This window comes from Symsagittifera roscoffensis, chromosome 3, assembly GCF_963678635.1.
Source record: "Symsagittifera roscoffensis chromosome 3, txSymRosc1.1, whole genome shotgun sequence".
NCBI lineage: Eukaryota > Metazoa > Xenacoelomorpha > Acoela > Convolutidae > Symsagittifera > Symsagittifera roscoffensis.
Window position 1 is genome coordinate 36,880,111 of NC_087064.1, and position 17,410 is coordinate 36,897,520.

General features: G+C 34.3%; 1 protein-coding gene across 4 annotated transcripts in view; it reads right to left on the reverse strand.

The window, feature by feature from the left end:
- LOC134841347 (adenylate kinase 7-like) overlaps positions 1 to 14,243 on the reverse strand; it is a 43,073-nt gene extending 28,830 nt beyond the window's left edge. The window contains exons 1-12 of one of the 4 annotated variants that reach the window (XM_063857271.1): positions 13,978 to 14,243; positions 9,190 to 9,363; positions 8,391 to 8,499; positions 8,039 to 8,133; positions 7,877 to 7,894; positions 7,507 to 7,617; positions 7,253 to 7,336; positions 6,869 to 6,957; positions 6,486 to 6,654; positions 1,135 to 1,155; positions 555 to 704; positions 3 to 131 (exon numbers count right to left, since the gene is read on the reverse strand). In XM_063857271.1, coding sequence (XP_063713341.1) covers positions 3 to 131; positions 555 to 704; positions 1,135 to 1,155; positions 6,486 to 6,654; positions 6,869 to 6,957; positions 7,253 to 7,336; positions 7,507 to 7,617; positions 7,877 to 7,894; positions 8,039 to 8,133; positions 8,391 to 8,499; positions 9,190 to 9,363; positions 13,978 to 14,079 — 1,251 coding nt within the window. In that variant the 5' untranslated portion in view covers positions 14,080 to 14,243. The remainder of the gene's footprint in view (positions 1 to 2; positions 132 to 554; positions 705 to 1,134; positions 1,156 to 6,485; positions 6,655 to 6,868; positions 6,958 to 7,252; positions 7,337 to 7,506; positions 7,618 to 7,876; positions 7,895 to 8,038; positions 8,134 to 8,390; positions 8,500 to 9,189; positions 9,364 to 13,977) is intronic. The other 3 variants (XM_063857272.1, XM_063857273.1, XM_063857274.1) reach the window with 3 other exon arrangements.
- Positions 14,244 to 17,410: the final 3,167 nt, after the last annotated feature.

The window sequence follows — 17,410 nt, forward strand, 5'->3', positions numbered from 1 at the left end:
ACCAGATTTTTAATTGCGTCTTCGATTACGTCCTTGATTTTGATGTGGTGGATTTTGTAGAACTTGCATAGCTTTTCAGCAATAAAAGATTTTCCCACTGCAGGAGGGCCCAGAAGACAAACTCTGATTGGCTAAAACAAGGTCCAATCAAAATCATTCATTTATTAGCAGTTTGCACAAAATCACATCTTTAAACCATATAGTTTGGTAGCAAAACTTCCTTGAAAATTGCTTAAAATTGCGCATCGACCATCAATCAGGCAGAAAACCTCCTATTTATAATTCAGGTTTTTAAACTTGTTATAACATTGGATACTCAAACTTTGGTATAAATTTACTTAGCAGAAACTCTAACTAAACTCGAAGAATCTTTCTTTGATTAAAAACCCCCTACCCAAAAAAGACGATAAGATTTCTGGTCCGAATAGTGCAATTTAAAGACAAGTCAATTATTTCAATGCTCATTTCGATTCAATAATTCAAGTTTTCATTATTCAATTGTACTCGTATTTGTATCGAATTTTGAAATTTAAATAATCAAGCTTGGGGTCAACCTGAAGTTTTCGCGTTTCTTTGAACTCCTTCACTAGAGCACCAATGCTCTCGGCAATTCCCGCCTCCGACACCCAATTGATGTTCATGCTCTCTTTGATATACACGGCGTCCATTCTCAAGTTCACCAGCAGATGGTCGAAGTCAGCTTGCTGAAAAATTTTCAAAAATGTTTGAAAAATGATTCAGAGATAACTGACTGAGAAACGAAAACAAACGGCCATGCGAAACAATCAGCAAAGCATAATAATGGGGAAGTTTTCACAGTTAAAAGGGTACGGGTAGAATTTATATCACTGGACAGCTCACATTAAAATTAACCGATTTTGTAAAATTTCTCAAATAAAACTAGAATAAGCTAATTAGTATCTAAAGCCTAAGTCTGTTTTTTGGCGCATTCAAAGAAAATACTATTACTGAATTACAGACTAGATTTGCGTTGGCAAAATTTTGCGTTGGCACTAGATTCGTAGGCAACATCAGCTAAAATTGCATAATTAGAAGAAACACATTCATCAAAACATGACAACAGAACTATTTAATTTTTAGAGGGACAAATTTAACGCCTGTATTAGTACTCACTGGGCTGGGTCTTTTATTGTCCTGAAGTATCAAATAGTAATCAACATCGATATTTGTTAATATCATTATTGGACTTTTTTTACTGTTTCTTTTCAAATGAGGATTATTCTTATGACATATGGACCTAATGCGGAAAAACTCTAAGCCAATCGACGCTCTTTAAACTGTCGAAGACTGGCTAATACGCTATTTTGCGAAAAATTAAGGCCCCAAAAATTATCAGCTTTGATTTCAAACCAGTGCAGATTTAGGATTTTCTCGAGGAGAGAGGCAGATTGTCAAATGAATTTCGTCAAATGAGTTTGTCAGCTTTTTTTAGATTGACCAATATGATTTTCTGAGCTCTCCCAAATCACTATTTTGACCAAATTTTCTGCGTCGTCGGTGAACTTTTAAAAGAATGATAATCGCTGCTTCAAAACAGAAGTATCTTGGGAAGTTTTGGGTAGTAAAAGGGTCATTTTTCTGAAGCCCGCATAAAACCGCTACGCAAACCGCGCCCTCTAGTTTTTTTTTGGCTTACAATGATTTGATACAGCATCAAATTAAAAAAAAAATCAGAGAAGCAGAATTAACTAGGTATATTTCGTTGACTATGTGTAGATTTTTCGTCGTTGGATTTTCGATTAATTTTTAGGATCACTTCAATTTTGTTTGCTTAGCAGAACTTATTCTTATCCAATATAAAAAAACAAATAGCGCAAAAAATGTAAATGGTTTTTAATTTCAAAAATCAATTTTTTTATATTTCGGTGAAAAGATTCTGAGTTTTTTTGAGTTTTTGTTTTTTTGAAAATTTTTCAGCTGTCTGTTGGGTGGGTCCTGACACATTAATCAACCCGATTTGACTTTATCTGTGGTAACGGTTTTTTTTTTAATTATTGAATCAAAAATAAATGATGACTTTACCATTTCAACCTTCACGTAATCGTTTAATTTTTGATCCAATAGTTTTTTGGGAAAACCCGATAGCACCGATAAAATCAAATCGGGTTGGTTGATGCGTCAAAACTCTACCAACAGACAGCTAGAAAAGTTTCAAAGAAATCGAAAACCTCAGAGAAATACTGAATTTTTCCACCAAAATTTAAAACAAATTGACCTTTGAAAATAAAATCATTTTTCGCGCCATTTGCGCCCTTCTTTTAATTGGAGAAAAAATTTTTCTGCTGAAAAAAAAACAAAGTTTAAGTGATCCTAAAAACTAATCAATAACCAAACGAAAAAATAGTTTTATTGCACGTCACGGTTTTTAAAAGCGATATAAATTATTTTAAAAACACAACCTAAATATGAGTCTTTATTTCGCTTGTTCACAACAAATTAAAGCCATTTCAAAATTCATTCGAGCTGCAATGAAAAAACTCCTAATGACGCTCATGATAAGAAAAGTGAATGAAAAATTCTTTTATTGCCCATCAACTTTTATGAGGCGCCAATTAAAACAAGCACGTCGTCCATTACCTCAGTAAAGGTTTTTCGAAGGCAAAAAATAACAATAATAGACGGCTGTTGAGCAAGTAGCACAGTGTTTTGACCACAGTTACATTTAAAAAAACTAGGCCATTTTTGTGAGTGGTGAGAAAAAAAACCCTTACGGAACAAGTAGAACTTTCGTATTAGCTTGTATTGACTACAGCTTTCTTTCAAAAATGATTAACTTAACAGAAAAAAATCAAACTAGTTTTCCGCTTCAATTTATATGTTTTTAAACAATCGTTTTTCGAAATTTTTAGTGCTGGTGAAGCTTTATTTGAGTCTTCAACCTCTACTTTTTGTTTGCCAAATAATCTTTCATAGCTTAAATAACCAATTTTCTGTGAACAATTATTTCTTTACTCGCTCAAAATTAGACAAAAACTAAAAAAAATCTTTTTACTCTGAAACTTTGCTCTATTCTTTTTATTATAAAATTAGAGCAAAAACTAGAAATTTAGACCGGTTGACTGAGAGAAACATTTCAAAGCCAATCATATCACGACTGAGAAAGTAGTAAAATGGTATATCAATCGACAAGTAACAAAAACTATACAAATAAAAAGACAGCCAAAAATAAAGTTATTCATTTTCAACGGTCGCATCAAAAACGTATTTTTCACTACATGCAGGCAATTTGAAGCTTTTAGGTCAAAAACAAATTCCTGGTGATTACATACATAACACAAAAAATTCTAAAGTTAACAAAATTGGGCGTAGTCGCTTATGCAGAAGAGATTCACCCAATCTTTTATTCGATTGAACACAGAACATTAGGTTTGGCAGGGTAGTTCTCGAAAGAAGCCAAAAAGTTTCAAAAAATAGTCTAAAAAACAAAATTTTGACTTTTCCGAATCCATAATTTTTGTGTAAAAAAAAATTGTGAATGTTCGCTAATGCGGGTAGCTTACCACTACTTGTTTTTTCCATTGAACCCAAAATTTCAGGTTTGGGAGGTTAGTTTTTAAGAAAAAATAAAAAAACCAAAAACGGTTAAAAAACGGTAAAAAAAGGTGAAAAAAAACATAATTGCCTAGGGAAGAGGAAGAAGGTTTCTCAAATCTGATTTATCAATAGAAACAAAAAACTGAGATTTGCTAGACTAGTTTTTGCAAAAACAAAACAAACCAAACATATCGGTGAAATATTACACCCTCAGACCTTTTCGACGGCTGTAGACAAAAAGGAAAGCAAAGAGACTAGGGGAGTATGCAGGCACACAAGAATGTAGGCGGTCTTTCTTTGAATGCACCCTTCTTTCAAAATCAGTTTAAAGGTTTTGAGAAAAAACTAAAACTTTTGCAAAAAGTAATAAATTTTTCGAAGCTTCTAAAAAAATTTAAAAAAAAACCATACACTTTCATAAAACCTACTTTTATCCAACAGGAACTCTTGGCAAATATTCTAGGTATACAATCTATTAACTGAACAAAACTTTTGAAGAGGAAACAAGGCCAACAATCTTTGAGCAGACACCAGTTGAGCTGAAAAAAAATTATTATGCAAAAAACGTTAAAAAGTTTCAAGTCTCTCTGAAACTGAACATGTCAGTAGAGAGTTGTTAAGGCATCATGTTAAATCCTTTTCACACCTACATTAAAAAAATTCTCAGTGCCGAGAAAAACGGCTGGGTTTAAAAGTTTCGACTTTTCGCAGTGCATGAACATTTTATTCAGACTTTGAAAAAATTAGTAAAATAAAATTCTCAAAAAATTTTCTGCAATTATTTTTCTTTGTTTTTTTTAAAATCATTTTCCGAAGTAAACTGATTTCCATTAAGCCTAATTTGTCTAAAAATTAGTGTTTCTAGTTTGGAGTGAATGATATATTTGTCATATTGAAGCTCTTTTAGTCGCTATTCGAACGGTGACTATAAGTTTTAAAAAACAGTCGAAAAAAAATGTGAAGGCTAATCATATTTTTTTGTAGTTTTTTAAGAATATGGTCGGAACTTTTTGTGCTACTTGTGAAGCAACCGGCTTTCCTTGTTAATTTTTTATTTCTAACTTTAATGCAGAATAAAAACATTTGAGTCTCTTTGTTTGCTTAAAACCAACAACCAACAACCAAAGTTTTCGTTACAGGCTAAAATGCTTACAACTCAATCTGTTTTTCTCAACACTGGAAACTTTTGTTTAGGACACTGTTCTTAGCGGTTCAATCACAAATTTAAAAAATTTATAAGGGTATAATCAACTCAGTTGCACACGGCATTTTGCAAGCATTATTGTTCCGAACATTGAAAATGGGGAGGAACTTTGCATTCGGGTGTGTTTTAGTTTTTTTTTGCTTCCATGCAAAATCAGGTAACACAAATAAAAATAATCATCAGAATGTCGAGTGGTTTTTGATATAAAAGCCTTATCAGTCGTGATTAGAACGACTTTTAAGAACTTTGATTTTTTTCTCATAGTTGGAAAAAACCGGTTTGGAATTTTTGATTTTTCGTCTACTTTCGAGCAAATAAGGTGACCCTGAATGCTTACAATGGCTGGTTTAAGCTTAATTTAAGCCGTGAAAATTTATTTTCACTCAAGTAAAAGTAGTTTTTGGGGAGTTTTTTAGCGCAATTTTGGGAATCAAAAATTTGAAAATTTAAAATGTTTCTGCAAAAAAAATTTTTTTTCGTTTTTGTAGTCATTTTTCTTCAATTACTGTTTTCAAATTGACCATTTTTTAACCCTCAAATATGCCTAAATTCTTTTTTTTGTTCAGATCTTTTTATCGCAACGTGCAGAAAAAAAACTAGTCCAATTTGAAATTTTTTTTTGTATTATATAAGACTGTGGTTGGAACATCCTGTGCTTCTTGCACAGTAACCGGCTGTCCTTGTTATTCACATTTTGTAATTTTCCGAACCCTATAATTTTACAAAAAATTTTCGCAAGTGAAACATCTTTTAATTTTGATCTCAGAGAATCAAAGTTTTCTAGATGGTATCAGAAATTTGTCAAACTGTTTTATTCAAAAAGTGAATTGTTTGGAAGAAGGCATAACAAGAGAGAAGTAATACTCGGTTACTTTTTTTTGTAACTCGGAATTAATTTTGCGTTTTAGTGCAAATATGACCGACCGTTGAAAAATATCCAACGAAAGTTAGTTTTTTTTCAAGTTAAATGTCAAACTAACAAGAAAGCTTTATGAGCGTGTAGTTTTATTTAAACGGAAACAATTTTTTTTTCAAAATAGCTCTACTGGTTCTTAAGCAACTTAAGAGAACCAAATTTTAAATTTTTCACAAAATCATTCCGTTTACAAATGCACGGCGAGTAAAGCTAAATAGTTTGTTGATTTTGCTAGGTGCTCACAAAGCAACTTTTAGTTCCGAGTTCCGACCATTGGAATCGGTGTGAAATTGTGTCTTCGTTGTTTAGTTTAGTCCGCGCAATTGATATGAAAAAAAAACGATTTGAAAATGTTGAGTTTTTCTAATTTTGAGTGAGTAAAACGAACGAGTACATCTTGCAACTAATGGGCCGAAATGGGTCTAGTTCTTAGAATTCAATTTCAGCCGTAAAAGTTTAGTTCTGCGCCAAAAAAATCGTTGTCGAAGTTTTTTAGTGCAATCTTCAAAAAAAGTCTTAAATTTAAAATATGACACCATTCAAAAAAAAGAAAAACAGTTTTTTTTTTAGTTTTTTATTATTATGATCGGAATATTTTATGCTACTTGCACAGGAACCGGCTTTTCTTGTACTTTTTTCTCGTTAAGTTTGGAGTGAAATGGCGGAACATGTTGATGTCAAGTTGATTGAAAGTCTATTGCGTCAAAATCAATTCAACCATACGACATATTCCTTCACAACTTTCCAACCCTAATCTCACTATCTATCAACCCTCCAGATTGGCCCCTTCCTTTTGTGTATGAGACTGACCTCGAGGTCCTTGAGGAGGAGTGCGTCTTCCCGGGACACACACCTGACCTTTCCATTGTGCAGTGCCACACTGACAGCCTTCACGATCTCCATCAGACTCAGCTGGCTGTCGTCCACTGCCACCAAGTACCTCGTCTTCGGCCGACTGTCCAGAATGTTCTGCAGAACCCTACAGCGCCAAAATAGATTATGTCATGCTGCCTCATTTAGTTGAATGTTAATGAAATGTACTAAATTGCATGTTATTCTAAAAAACACAACTGAAAGATGGTCGTCACTACTGTCAGTACTTCAGCAGTTCGTTCATTTGAAAAAGCAAATCTGTAATCATCTAAGTCATGACCAAAGACCTACAGCGCCAAATTACAGTGTCTGGTACTCACGCAGCGAGGTCCTTGACGTGGATGGTGGGGAGGATGTTTTCTCCCGTGCCATAGCACTGCAGTGCATCCACCTGACCATGCCACGCAGACTAAAACCATGTCAAAAACTATCAATCATAAATAAATTGAGTAAATCACACATTCGAGCAATTTCTTAATCACTTAGTCATTTACGCACAGTTTGCATCAGTTTTCAATAAGAGGCACAGACATAAAAGGCTCAGGCAAGTTGACTGCAATTTTTTGGACTCTCTTCGAAAAGTTTTGACCAAAATTTTATTCGAATAGATAATTTTCTTTAAAAACAATCAGACACTTCATAAATTTTCTGTGAAATGTAGGTTCCCGGAATAAAATACATTTTTACTGTTTTTGTTGTCTTACCTTGAATAAGAAGTGGAATACACTCTCCTCCATGCCATAAGTCATGCCGGCGGCCACCACGTACGAGATCAGTTGCTGTTTATTCTGAAAAACAAAATAGGATAAGTGAGGGCAACGCCTCTGCACATAATAACCGCACTAAACTCAAATGTCAAAAAAGAAAACCACCGCAGAAACAAGTTCGAACTATGCATTCATTTTAATTAACCAAACAAAAAGTATTGAAGGGGCGTCAAACTACTTGGCGTACTCACAGTCTTTCCGCACTTGATCACGGTCTTTTCACAGCTGATGTGGTTTTTGAAGTTGGGGTGGGGTTTCCTCCTTCTGTAGTCATCCTCCGTGAAGGGAATCTCAGGATCCTCCTATAGCACACGACACAAAATGTTAAATAATGCAGAAACAGTGCATGGAAACACACATTAGCTAAAATGATGTTTTAGCAGCTGGAGAAATGCAAATATAAGTCTCTACAGATGCCATTTTTGAACAGATAGACACAGTTTACTAAAAATGAGATGAGTCTGACATGTACAATGAGTTAAACTGACAATTTGATCTTCTATCTATTCTAAATTTGACATTTGATATGACAATCTGTTCGGCCAATCGTATGAACTGTACCTCCGAGCGTCGCATTGCCTGAGAAACAAAGTTAATGAGAACTAACTAAATAGAGCATTTTTCCACAACATAACAAAGTTATATGTTTCCAATGAGGTCAAAATCATCAATTAAATTTCAATTTGTTTCCCCGACTTGTTCCAAATGACAGGGTTCTCTTACTGGGTCTAGGGGTTTGGATTTTGCCCAGGTGAGGACGGAGGACACGAGGATGAACAGCTTCTGTCCAATCCAGTGCTCCAGCTCAGCTTCCATCGCTACAACACACACACACAATGCATCCATTTAGAATCTTAATGAAAAGTGTGACGCGTAATTTAAAGAGACGATTGTTTTTTTTTGAATTTGCGAACATTTTAAATTTAAAAGAAAAACAATTTAAAAAAGTTCAATTTCTGCAAATGCACCAGGAAAGATCTTATTTTTACCTTTTACTGTTGAAAAAACATGTTAAACATGTAAAAGATTTCTAGTCAGAGCTAGTGTGTGTAATTAGTGGCATAAGTGTACGTACACTCTATGGCCCATGCGGCCTCGTCTACTGAGTTGGGGTCCTCAGTGATGTCGTAGATGACCATGTCACACTCCACCAGGTGTTCCAACAGCTGTGCCCTATCTCCACTCTGACAAACAACACACATAACACTCATATAAGCCTTTCGATTGACTTCATTCAGCCCATGTCGCTGAAGCATCTCGACCGAGCTGGATGGACCAAAGCCGAATAGTTTTTCAAATCACATCTGTCGAGACACTAATTGCATCACCACGTGCGAAATAAATTTAAGCATTCAAACTAAATTCTTAGAGAGAACATATAGTTTCACGTGATGTTTTTTTTCAGTTTATGCTGTGAGATTTTTAGGCGGTGTTTGTACAATAAGTTGGCTCTTTTTCCTCCCCCACCTCACACGAGCATCAATTTTATGGTCTAACGAGTGGTTTTAGAAGGTTGATTATGAAGAACAAATACGTTTGTCGTAGCCTAATTAGTCTGCATGTCAACTTTCATGATAATAGGACAAGTTGAACAAAAGCTCTTTTTTGTAAAATTTTGCAGGTGTGTGGGAAAATGAAAAAAAAAGCCAATAAGTTTTGTGAGTTTTGTGAGTTACGTTGACTTATAATAAATCTCGTTTTAGAATAAATTTCAGTGGCAAAATTGCAAAATTGTCCCTAAAACGGTTGAAGTCTCATAAATTACCATAACGCACAAGAATTTTAGTGCAATAAATGGATCACCAAAATTATAAGCATCGGTAAGCTTCATTTAAAAGCATAAAAATTGAATTGAAAAAACTTGAGGAGCTTACATCTAGCACATATTTGACCCAATCTGGCTTGGGTGCCTGTGGGTTCATCATGGTGCCTATGACTTGATAAGTGCCCTCCTTGGTCACCACGGGGGTGTCCGAGTCCACACTCTCCGCATCCTCCTCCTCCCCTCCTTCCTCCTGAGATGCTCCCACCACACAGTTGGAGAGGAACTAAAATAAACGATAGCAACACAATTTAACTGTTTTCAACAAATTAAACCCAAAAAGTTAAGGACTTTAAAAACTTTGGAGGACCATTACATTGACATGCATACATCCGTAAGTTTTGACGCCCGTAAGTGCCAACAATAAAATAACGAGCATTTCCGCTTCCGACATTTTTAATTAGTGAGTCTTAGCACAAAAAAGAAAAATGAGCATGTGAATATGTTTTAGTTTGTTATTAACTGCTGCTCGGATTGATATGAAAGAAAGTTGTTATGTTCCGCACATTGAAAATCACACAAAGTCAGGTGCCACGAATAATCATCGGAATGGGTGTTTATTCGTGGCGGTGATTTTAGGAAGGGTTCATACCCGGTGATTTTAAAAAGCTCGGATTCGTAAGGTGGGTAGCTAGGCAACTTGTTACCCTCTAAGAATAGTGCATCTTGGTGAAACTAACTCTCAGTGATGGTTCATACCCGGTGGATACGTTAGTGTGACACCTCCTCGAGTGGTGTAGTCCTTTGCGGTGGGGTCCGCAGTAATCGGATCTACCCCGGTGTATCCTGGGGATTTGGTCTGAGCTTTTGGGCTGTCGGGCAGGTATTTGTACTTCCTATTATTGCCTGCGCGATGTATTGGATCACGTGCTTCCAATATATCACCGACAGTTCATCAAACGAGGCCATTTCTGCAAACGTCACACGCCGCATTGCCCAGTGCTCAAAGACGTAAGTGCGAACCTTGGGGAGCCTTGCTTCGGCAAACGCAAGCCTTGGGGGTCACTCGACATTTTTGTACTGCGCTTGCCCCTGTCTGGATCCGGCCTTGAAAGCCACCAGACCAAGTACCATTTGTTGTCTCGCATGTCTTCGGATAGAGTCGACTTTTGGTACAACTTTCTGTGTTAGTGGAGACCAGAAATGGGGGACTGTGTTCTACAGATCCCCTGATGTTGAGAAAGCTATTTGTGGAAAATGGGCTTTCCCGAAGTTGCCATGAATGGTAACCGCCACAATGCTTTTAGCACTGTGGATCCTATGATGTAATCTTAGGAAGGGTTCATACCCGGTGATTTTAAAAAGCTCGGATTCGTAAGGTGGGTAGCTAGGCAACTTGTTACCCTCTAAGAATAGTGCATCTTGGTGAAACTAACTCTCAGTGATGGTCATTTATGACTATGAGAATACTGAGGACTATAGCTCTAAAGATTTTCATTCGTTATTTGAACGAAATTTAAAAATATTCAAAAAGCTGTCCCGTCGAGAAAAATCAATGAGACATTTTTTTAGTTTTAGCGGGTAGAGCGGTCAAAAAATTTATAAAATGATAATTTAGAAAACATGATATTACTGAAAGGAAAACTAGTTTTCTAAGCTTCAGTTAGCGCTTCTTTGGCAATAAAAGTTTTATTAAATAATGTGCAAAAAAAATTGTGCGAAAAAAATGCAAAACAAATCGAAATTTTTTATTCATTTTTTGTTAATCATTGTTTAAAAACGAATGATGTCGGTTATGCCAAATTCACTAATTTTATACGCGTTGGTATAGTTTCCTCATCACGACACTTTTAAAAAACGATACTAATTTTAATAAACAAGAAATAAACAATGAACGTGGCCGGATCATTCTGTACTACTTGCACAGCAACCGACTATCCTTGTGTTTTCTAAAATTCGGATATGTCCAAAATATAAAAATCTCAAATCAAGTTTCAGGAATTACGAGTCAAATTTATATATACGTTAATTTAGCCTCGTATTAAAAGCCAAGCTTCTTCCTAATCTAATCATAATCAGAAGTCAAATGGGCAATTTAAAAATTTGGAAAATTTTAGTCAATAAAGAAAATACTTAAAAAAATAAGAAGAGTGTCACCAAACAAATTTTAAATGAGAAAAACTTCAGATTCTATCCTTTTTTCTACTGGATCTCAGGTACCACAATTTAAGATGCCGTATTCAGATACTCATTGGAACTCAGATACTCATTTTACGATGCCGTACCGTAAAACTTTACACAAGGCAAATCGCAGCTTTGCATCAATTGCAATAAAACAAAAATAGAGGACAAAAAAATTACCGGCTCTTTTCCAGTTCCCCTCTTTCAAAATACCGAGTTTTATGTTTGTTATACGAGTTACTACGGCTAAATGCGTGATGTTACGCTGTAAAGTATGAAGAACAAATCTGTTCACAGTTGTCGATTTGTTCACCACGCCAAATTTCATTGCATTATGACAACGTTATGTAAGTTTTTCAAAATTGAATTTGAAAGGGGGGACTGGAAAAGAGCCAAATTACCAAGTTAGCCGAGAAAAAAATGAGAAGATGGCCGTTCAAGTTAAAAAGCTTTGAGAAAAAGAGTCGGAAAAAATCAGATCTACCAGCTTTTTCCTACATTTGTCTCAACTCTTCTTAAAGATAATTCCTTTTGAGGAAAAGATGCCAAGTAAGTCAGTTATCGGTATTAGACCAGCATCCAAATGAAGTTTATGAAGCAATAACTAAACTGACACTGCATGAGCAATACACCAATTTAGCCGAAAATATATTTTTCAAAATATTGAAATCGACATTTTCATATCCTCAAACAAGGAAAAACATTTTAAGAGGAAGTGGAAATACTGATGCAGATATTGGAGATATGCAGATGAGGAAGTGGAAATATGAGGTAAATAAACCGATGAAGAATAAATTGAAAATTTTCAAGCCAAAAAAAGTGAAAAAGCATTAATTGCAAAACGTTAATAATAAACTTAAAATCAACATAAAACACATAAATTGATTAGAACGGATACTTTTTAAGCAAACATGCTCAAATTTTATCTGCAAATGACGGGAGGTCAGGAAGCTGGAAATTAATTTTTTGACTTTTTTGGACAAACTGTTAACCTAAAAAAAATAATTTCAAAAAGAACATTCAAAAATTTTGTTTCAAAATTGAGTTACGAAACTGTTTTTCGTTTTTACTTAATTATCAGTGGCGCATCAAGTATAAGTGATTAATATGGTCTGAAAGATTTTGACTTTGTGCAAACATAATTTAAAAAAATGGCTTGAAGAGCATTTAAATTGCAACGTAACAAGACTGCTCATATCAGGGCGAAGCCCTGAATGTTCCAACTGACGTTTGAAGTCTATGGAACAGTAATGAAATAGAAAATTAATTGTAAAAAAAGGAATTTTTTTCTAATTTGAGATTTTTTTGAGAAACTCATTCCCCCACACGCTATATAAAGAAAAAAGTAATAGATTTTGCTCCTAGTAACAAATCAATAACGGCAAATAGCCTGCTTGAAACAATTTGGAGCAAGTTCTCAGACGGATTAAATCTCCACTCACGCGTTTATAGCGCAAAAATTATCGCGCGTTAACTGTCTCAAATTGGCCAAAATGCCAATCTTTAAACCCCAAGAATTTTACGAAAATTGATCGCAGGTAAAATATCTTTTCAAATATGAGCTCAGCACAACAATACCTTTTGAATGATATAAAAAAAGTCTGTCAAAAATGGCTAGTCAAAAAGTCGAACTTTGTATGAAGGAAAAAACCACCCCGAGCACAAATTTTCCGTTACTTTTGTTACAAAAATAGAAACAAAAATATGCAAATAAGCTTTCAAAAAATTTTCAAATTGCAAGCTACACGATCCGAAACTGCAGGCTTCCAATCTAAAGTCTTGACAATTGCGCTTTATGCTTTTGCTGTTTTCCGCCAGCGGTCATCAGAAAACCGGATAACACACAAGGGCAAAAAACATACGAGATACAAGTCGTACACAAATACTAAAATTGGATATCACTTTTGCTGGGCCCATTTATTAAAATAAAGTTAAGTTACACAACAACATTGGCTGATGTAACAAAAACGATTTTTAAATAAGTTTCACAATCATAGCAAAATTTAATCTAATCCTCGATTTTATGTTTGGCAAAATTTGGCAAAGTTTTGGTTCAATTTGGGTTGGCAAATGGATGCTCCTTTTGGTACTATTCAACGATAGTAACTTCCGACTAAAAATTATATAATCAGCATTAGGGGCCAATATAGGTTCTTTTCCACTCAACCACCCCGCTTCTGAAGTTCAATATTGAAGAACTTGTCATGATGTAATACAAATCGGCATGGTGAACAAACTAACAACTTTGAACGGATTTGTTCTTTATATCTTAAATAACTTTATGGGTTTTAGCCATAATTACACTTTGTACCACTATAAGAATTGAAAATTTAGAAGGTGGGAGTAGTGAAGAAGAGCGCACATCAAGTTTAAGCGCGATGTTTTGGTCTAAGCTTTTCGAAAAAGCTCAAGAGCGCCTATTTCCTCAAAAAATGCTTCTCACTTAGAAAATTGCTGCAAAATGGGTCATTTTATGGCTTCGGAAATGCTCAAAACTGCTTAAAAAACACATGTGCAAAAACGAACCCGTCAAAAGAATGGAAAATTTTAGGAGTGCGTTGTTGGAAATACTTGCAGAGCAGAATTTATATATTTGACAAACGCGACTGATAATTAATAAAAGTTTGCTTCCAATGAAAATTTTCCTTGAAGGTTCATTTTGATGAAGCTGCTTTTTTGAATTTAAAGGTCATGTTTCTATTCTGTTTCAGCCACTTACCTTGGAGATATTTTTGCCGTGAAATGAGTCCAAATTGTTGATGAAGATTCTCTTCACCACCTTGGTCGGTCCCTTGTTCGCCACTTCGCCTTCCTCAGACATTGTGGTAAAATTTCAGAACGGGGGTTGGAAATTCAGATAGATAAACAACTTGGTATACAAGAATACACCAGAAAACAACGTATGCACTATGATTGATAAGCAATTGGTTTAACGTGTGGTACAGATGCGTTTCTGGATACGATATATAGTATGAATGTTTTTATGTAACCAAAAACGCACGTGCTATTGAAACGTAGTCTATTTTGAAGCAAAAATTTCTAGCTACATTAGCAATGGTTTTTGAATTGATTATGAATGATGATTAATTTTGAAGATGGAAAAGATTTTATTTGTTATTGGCGGTGGACATCCCGATACATTTGCGTGCTAAGCACTGAACGCATGACCAATGTGTTCGGGGTCATAGAAAAGTGCTCATAACTTTCACGTTAATGAAATACGATATCCTCTTTAAACTTGCTAATCATTTTTGATTGGACAAATTATTCAAGCAAGACGAGCATTTGTCGCATGAATGCTGATAATGCTGTTAATTTTTGTTTTAACAGCAATATTTTCTTAGTTTCACTCGCAAAAGGAAAATACACTTTTTCAAGTTCCCGATTTTTTCAATGAATACTCTTTATAAACGTAAGCACCCCAAGGAGTTTCAAAATCAATTCTCGAACTTTTCTTTTGTACTAACTGATAATTAATAGTTTTTTGGATAACGTGGTAGCAAACTTAGACCATTTTTAAAAAAATCAATTTTGGATTTTTTACCATTTTTCTTCACGTGTAATTTTTTCTTTATGAAACCAAGATTAACCTTGCTCTATCGTTTTGAAATTTGGCACGCACTTTAATTCGAAAAAACAATACATTTCGCCGCCATCTTCAGCGATTCATGCACAAAATCTACTTTTTGTCGGCGATAATGGGGGTAATGGGGGTAACCTTAAAAGAGCCAAGTTATATTTCTATTCTGAAAGCCGTATATCAAAGAGGAAAGTTAGTAGAATGGGAACCACAAAAAAAAAATTTTGTATGCTCAAAAAAGTTTACAAGCTTCCCATGAATAATTAATCATAGCCAAAACTGTCCAGCGACAACAAGCTCAAAAAATTGCAGCAAAATTGAAGCAAATAATCACAACAATTGTGATGTTGCGCTGATTTAATTTATCCGGACAAAACGAACAGAAGCTAGAACGCGTTTTTTATTGGATTAGGATTAGATAAAAAGTGAAGAGAGCAAAAATTGCTGAAAATTTCAGATCTTTAGGGTACTTTTTGTTTTGAAAATTTCGGGGACAAATCTTTACCCGTAAAATGGGTCATTTTGGCGTCTTTTAGTCAATCAAAAATTACGCTTAATCTAATGAGTCAATTGATAAACATGTTATATCAAAATTAGTCTTATACAACTCAACATAATTTTAGAAAAGTCTAACCTCCAAATACTTTAAAAAACGAATGTTTTTGTTTTATAGCCAAAAATGACATGTCTACTATATAAATATCCAATTCATTGCTTGAACACAAAATTTAAACAGTCTGTGCAATTTTTTGGAGGCTATACCCTTCTAAAATTTTTTTGGGCTGCCTAAGAGGCTAATTTTGATATGAATTGACACATTAGATTCAGCATATTTTTTCATTGACTAAAGTGAACGAAAATGACTCATTTTTGACTTAAAATGCTGGTCTCAAAATTTGCCAAACAAATAGCCCCATACAAGTTCTAGTGAAATTCTAAGCAGTTTTTGTTCTGTTCACTTTTTGTCCAATCCTAACTCAACTTAAGAAAAACGTGTTTAAAGTTACAACGTTCGTTCATTTTCTCCGTATAAATTTAAATCAGCACAGTATAACGCAAGCATAGCATTTCCAGCTAGCAAATAGAAAATGAGACGGAATATACAGTCAAACAATGTATTGAAAATTTCAAGTTCAGAAAAGCTGTCGAGAAACGCATTCATGAGCCTTACATTAGTATCATTTAGTATCGTTTATATTACTTTTTGGCATCATTTATTGAGCAATTACTAAGCCGACAAGAATCCGGTAGATGCCCAATGAGACAATAACACAACAAAGTTTTCCAAACAAATGTTATCACAAAAAACTTTTGCGAGCACAAGCTACAAAATTTGAGATGTTTACACCACAAGCATCTTGAATTTTTCTAAAATAATAATTATAACAACCAATTTCTGCACTTTGAATGTCAAAAATAAATTGAAAGAGCCAATAAAAATTATGCTGAAACAAAATAATTGAAAAAAAAATTAAAAGAAACTTGTTCAAGTAATCTGAGTTAGAAAGTCGATGAAAACACAAGATAATTCCCAAGTTTAGTAGGAAATATTTGAAACAGAAAAAAATCCATGGAATTGGGCCAGCAAGAAAGAAACAAACTAATGAATTTTGGACAGCTCAATTTTTTAATGAAAAATTGAAAATTCATACACAACCTAACTAGCCATGTCTTATCAAGACTCAAACACTCCAACTTAAGGGTTCAGAAGCAACGAGGTTACCTGTAATCCAAGTGAAAAGGAGGCTGCAAGAAAAAAAACATTTACAAATATCATGACTGTTTCTTTTTTTATATTAATTGAGATGTTAGAGCAAGTTTTTTTCTTCAAATGGTCTAGAAATGCATTTATTTTCATTGTTTTCAGATTTTGAGGCTTTTAGTTCCAAAACATTTTCTTTTTATTGATAAAACAGAAAAAACGGCCAATAAAGTGCTACTGAAATTTTAAAATTTCAGTAGCAATTTTTTGAACGAGGCCTTCTAAAAAGTGCGCCTTAAGCGGATAAATCTAGATGTGCTGTTTAATTGAAGCATAACTTTTGCACAAAATCGTTTTGACTGAAACGTGTTGGAAAAATGGAACCAATTCTGTATTCTTATGCTCGTTAGCAGGTTTGAACTGAGTTTAGTTTTTAGATAAAAATAAGCCCAAATTGAGAAAATTGAAACCACAAATAACATTATTCCAGATATTTCGAATACTTAAATCCATTTTCTTTTTGAAGTTAAGATAACTTTCGTTCTTGTACATTGCAATTTGAGCGCGTTTGAATAATTTGAAGAGCAGCTTCGCAGGATCAAACCGGCAAAACAAATAATCGTTGATCATTTCTAACAAAATTTCTAAATGAAAACTAGATGATACGTAAAGACCAAATAAGTGAAAACTCAGTTCGCTCAATAACCTTTTATATAAAAAAATTTGAAAATCGACTGCATCCAAAACAATTGTCTCTTGGTTGTTCCATGGTTTTCATTTGCATAGTTTCTAGGGAAACATATTTTAAGAAGTAACTGTGTAGATCGGACAAACTTTTTGAAAGCTTCTCATTCCTGATATTTTTAGAGC